Below are 5,509 nucleotides of genomic sequence, written 5' to 3' on the forward strand. Positions count from 1 at the left end.
AAAAGTCATGCAGTTGTTCAGCACGAAAACAGACTCTTCGGTCCAACTCATCCATGCCTGCATTTGACCCATTTCCCTCTAAACCGTTCTTATTCATGTATCCATCCAGGAGCCTTCATCACTTCCTCTACAGTTCAATCCATACACAGACCACCCTCTGTGTGAAAATGTTGCCCCTAAATTTCCCTTTTATATCTTTCCCCTTTCACCCTAAACCTATGCCCTCTAGTTGTGAAATCTCCCATCCTAGGAAAAAAACCTTGTCTATTTAACCTATCCATGCCCCTCATGATCTTATAAACCTCTATCAGGTCACCCTTCAATCTCCGACAATCCCTATAGCTCAAACCTTCCAACCCTGCAGCATCTTCGGTAATCTTTTCTGCACCCTTATTTAACAACCTTGTTCCTATAGCAGGGAGTCCAGAACTGAACACAAAATTGTAAAAGCAGCAAAGGTTCACCAGATGTGTTGCTCAGATGGCAGAACTGTGCTGTGAAGACAGATTGGGCAAACTGGACCAATCTTCCCTTCAGTTTTGAGAAATAAGAGGTGACCGCATTGAAATTTAGTTTGAGCTAAGATGCTTGCCCTGGTTGGGGAGTCTCGAATGAGGGGGCACAATGTACAAATGGGGGAGGTGGGGACAGCTTTTACAACTAAAATGTGAAGAATTTTTTCTTCTCCTCAAGCGATGGTGAATCTTTGATGCTCTAATGCAGAGGGCTGTGAAGGCTTATTCTTTTATTTCATTTAAAGCACAGATTAATAAATTTGTGATAAGCAATGGTGAAAAGAATGATGGGAACGTTATGGGTAAAAGCATTGAAGTGTTCCAGCATTCACAATTTGCTGATGACATAAAGTTAGCTGGAATTGTAGACATTGTAGATGGTCGTGTAAAATGACAAAGGGAATTCGGCAAAACTGTGGTAGTTGGAGTTCAAAGCAAGCAAATATGAGGAGATCCATAAAAGCTGAAAAGGGCTAGCTCAGGTTTCTTTCTAGTATGAAGTTAACTACAGGTTGCAAAAGTACAGCAGGTCAAGCAACATCCAAGGAGCAAGAGGATCGATATTTCAGGCAAAAGCCCTTCATCAGAATGGATGTCCAACAGACATGGGGGTTCGGGTGCATCAATCTTTCAAATGTCATGAACAGGTGAAGAAATAATCAAGAAAGTTAATGAAATCCTGGCCTTTATATTGAGAGGACTGGAGGACAAGGATACCGAAATTACGTTGCAGTTACATAAAACCTGAGTGGATTCCCCTTGGAGTACAGTGAGCAAATCTGGGTACCAAAACTGAGGGAGGATTTAGTGGCCTGGGAAGGAATAAAACGCAAATGTACAAGAATGACATCTGGACTTCAGGCGTTAAGTTATGAGGAGAGATCTGCTAATTAGGCCTGCTTTCTCTAGAATTTGGAAGTTTACGGAGCAATCTGATTGAAGTCTTCAAGGTAATACCAGGAAAAGACTGGGTGGATAAAGATAAAACTATTTCCACTGGTTGGGAATTCTCGAACTAGTGGGCATAGTCTGAGAATTAGGGTTGGACTGTTCAGGAGAGATGCTTGGAAGCACTTTCTGCACACAGAGGGTGATAGAGGTTTGGAACTCTCTTCCATAAATGGCAGTGGATGTTAGATCAGTTGTTCACTTTAATTCTGAGGTAGGTAATTTTTTGTTTCACAAAGATATTAAGGGAAATGGGCCAAAAACAAATGTATAGACTTAGGCCACAAATCAGCCATGATCTGATGGGGCTGAATGGCCAACTCCTGTTGCTATGTTCTTGTGGAGTGTAAATGGTTCTACACCACCCACATTCTCATGGAGAATTATGGATGGGCAATAAATTTTGACCTTGTCGATGATGCCCACATCCCATGAATAAATATAAAAAAACTCAACCTCATCAGGCTCATAAAAAATGCTGCTGATCTGGCAGCATCACTAGAGAGAGAAGCCGCGTTAAGATTTCAGGTTGCTGAGCGCCCGATCGAATCCAGATCAAGACCAATTCTGAAGAGTAAAGAACCAGTGGCATTACAACCCCATCCACCAATGAAGCGCTCCACAAAATCCATAACTGCATTGTGACCCGAATCTGAGAAGGCTAGCAGTGACCAACGGTGCGTTCCGGATTGACGTACCTTCACAGGGATCGAGCCTCCGAGCTCGTCGCCCATGCTTCGAGTTGTTGTGGATGAACATGTTGTCAGACACAGCCAGGACATGGCCGTCCACATTAATTGTTGTGCAGATGACCACCTACAAAGAGAAGGCAAGTTGGTTGGTATTGGTGGGCAAGAGGAGGCAATGTACAGAACAAAGCAGAATTCACAGCAGCACATTGACATGCCCTTTATCACAATTGGTTTATGCTCCACATGAGTATCTTCCAAACTTACTTAGAATAACAGAATCTCTACAGTGTTGAAACAGGCCCTTCTGCCCAACAAGTCCACACCGACCCTACAAAGAGTATCCTACCAAAACCCATTCTCCATTACTCTAAATTTTACCATTGACTAATGTCCCTAAACTACACATCGCTGAACACTATGGGAAATTTAGGATGGCCAATTCACCAAATCTGCACAGCTTTGGATTGTGGGAGGAAACTGGTGCACCCAGAGGAAACCCACGCCGACAATAGGAGAATGTGCAAACTCCACACAGACAGTCACCCGAGACAGGAATCAAACCCAGGTCCATGGAGCTGTGAGGCAACAGTGATAACCACTGAGCCACCGTGCTGCCCCTTCATACTGTCCAACAGCGCTTATCTTGCTTTCTTCCTCAAGCACTATCTGACTGGGGCTATTCTACAGTTGCTGATTATACTCCATCACTGCAGATATTTAGAAGCACATCAACCAATGTGCCAATACAAACCAGTTTTGTGGTGAATTGCGAGTTAATTTATCTTCCTGTGATACCAGCTTGAGAGATGATGGTGACCAAGTCAATGGGAGCGATGCCCTATGCTTCAAAAAGTGACTATTGGATGTTTTAGGACAACTGAATATAAAATATCTCACCTGAAAAGTATTAAAGTCATTAAGATTGCACTCCCACAGGAAAGGTAGGTTGGATTAAGTGCTAAAATACATCTTGGGGCTTGCCCTTGAACTGAACGAAGCATACCCTTACGAAAGGTTAATCCAGAACGTAAGAGATTTTGGAGTAAAATAACGTGAGGTAGATCTAGTTCACATCCAACTTTATTTTATTGGTTTGTGGATGTGGGCATCACTGACTGGGCCAGCATTTATTGCCCATCCCCAGTTGCCCTTCAGAAGGTGGTGATGAGCTGCCTTCCTAACTGCTGCAGTTTGTGTGCTGTACGTCGACCTACAATATTGTTAGGGACGGAATGCCAGGATTTTGACCCAGTCACAGTGAAGAAACAGTGATATATTTTCAAATCAAGGTGGTGATTGACTTGGAGGGGAACTTCTATGTGATGGGGTTCCCATGTATTGGCTTCCCTTATACGTCTAGATGGAAGTGGTCATATGTTTGGAAGGTGCTGTCTAAGGATCTCTAGTGAATTTTTGCAATGCATCTAGTAGATAGAATACACTGCTGTTACTGAGCATCAGAGGTGGAAGGAATGGATGTTTGTGAATGTGATGCCAATCAAGCAGGCTGCTTTGTCCTGGATGACGTTGAGGGGTGTTGTTGGAGCTGTACGCATCCAGGCCAGTGGGGAATATTCCATCACACTCCTGACTTGTACTTTGTAGATGGATTTGGGGAGTCAGGAGATGAGCTAATGTTGCTATAACTGCTCAATTGAAAGGAAATTGAATTGTTGGGTAATCGTAGCCATCAATCTGTCAATTAGTTGACTAGAGAATCAAGTGTGGGGTGAGAAAAGTGCCCCAGGGTTAAGGAGATTTGGGAACGATAGGTTAAAAGTTCCTTCTGTACTTCTGTACATGTCAAACTTTCCAGATTGTCAGAGATTTGTCCAGATTCATTGTTTGACGGAATAGGATTTGGATGTTTCCAAAATAGAAATGTCCTGGCAAAATATTTTTTTTCTTGGATTCATCAGGATCCAATTGTGAGAATGGGAAAAATAATTTGTGTTGCACGGGGAAAGGATGTGGAGCCGTTGACAATCAGACTCTGATTGGACGAGATGTTGCTATGGAAAATGCGCCAGGAAAACATGTCCCAGGTGCAGAAAAATAGCTGAAGTGAAAGAGTTTGTGTACCAAACGATAGCAAGCCTACAATTCACCTTGTGGCCTCAAGGAGAGGCTGTCATTTAAGGAGTTAATGAAGCTGTGCAAAAACAATCTTTTCTTTCCCTATTTTGGCAAACTATTGCATGATGTGAGTGCCTACCAGGCAGTTAATCCTTGTAAATAAAGGAGCTTTCTTAGCTGTAGTTTCATTATCAGTCACTAACAGTGCCTTACCAAGTGGCTCTGGGTAGTCCCCTCTTTGTTTTGATTGATCTTTTGACAGATTAACCAGTGGCTTTATTTAATTAAGTTCGCCTCACTTGAGAAATGCAATACGTATAGAAAGAAAATCAAGCCCCTAATGGAATTGCTCTCAAAATAAAAGAGTTTGCAAAATGCTCGTAGATGTTCTCCCGTTTTATTTGTCCTCCGATGCCCGGGGGCCAGTTTGAGATGCCAGTGTTTTTTTTTAATTACTCCTCATGCAATCAATCTCACTTAATCAGGCTGTGCTTAAATTTGCTTCACTCGTTGTGGAGTTAAGGGTGGTTTTATTATTTCTCTTCACAGTTCTCTTTAACACTAATAGTATATCACTGATGTTGACAACTGTGAAATTCTGTGCTTTTTACAGAAAAGAAACTTTAATCACCCCATTGGATATCCCCTTTCATGTACTCCCCTCTATCTAAATTGTGAAACTCCTTCCCCATCCTCATTCTTTTCACTTCCTCATCCTTTATTTGTAGCTTTCACAGGGTGTGGGCATCACTAGTTAATTCAATATTTATTGCCCGTCACCAATTGGCCCTTGAGAAAGTGATGGTGAACTGACTTCTTCAATGGCTGTATGCCATTGGCTGTTTGGGAGGGAGTTCCAGTACTTGATCCAGCAAAGTAGGGATGGTTGGAAAGTGGGCAGCCTTCAAAGATGAAATAATGAGAGTTCACAGACAGTATGTTCCTGTTAGTGTGAAGGGGAAGGCTGGTGGCTGTAGGGAATGTTGGACGACTGGAGAAATTGAGATCCAGGTCAAGAAAAAGAAGGAAGCATATTTCAGATATAGACAGCAGGGATCAAATGAATTCCTCAAGGGGTATAAGGGCAGTAGGAGTCTGCTTAAGAGGGAAATTAGAAGGGCTAAAAAGGCATGTGAGACATCTTTGAAAAACAGGGTTAAGGAGAATCCAAAGAGATTCTACAAATACATTAAGGGCAAAAGAGTAATTAGGGGGAGAATCAAGCCCATTAAAGGCCCCTTAAAGATCAACAAGGCCATCTGGTGAGATACTAAGTGA

At 42.5% G+C, this 5,509-nt stretch overlaps 1 protein-coding gene across 3 annotated transcripts in view; it reads right to left on the reverse strand.

The window, feature by feature from the left end:
* The window catches only part of LOC122551859 (transcription factor COE3-like), a 132,462-nt gene extending 130,187 nt beyond the window's left edge, over positions 1-2,275 (reverse strand). For all 3 annotated transcript variants that reach the window (XM_043694500.1, XM_043694559.1, XM_043694434.1), the window contains exon 1: positions 2,162-2,275. In XM_043694500.1, the coding sequence (XP_043550435.1) occupies positions 2,162-2,222 (61 nt within the window). In that variant the 5' untranslated portion in view covers positions 2,223-2,275. The remainder of the gene's footprint in view (positions 1-2,161) is intronic.
* Positions 2,276-5,509: the final 3,234 nt, after the last annotated feature.

The sequence above is a fragment of the Chiloscyllium plagiosum genome, chromosome 1 (genome assembly GCF_004010195.1).
Source record: "Chiloscyllium plagiosum isolate BGI_BamShark_2017 chromosome 1, ASM401019v2, whole genome shotgun sequence".
In the NCBI taxonomy this organism is placed as follows: Eukaryota; Metazoa; Chordata; class Chondrichthyes; order Orectolobiformes; family Hemiscylliidae; genus Chiloscyllium; species Chiloscyllium plagiosum.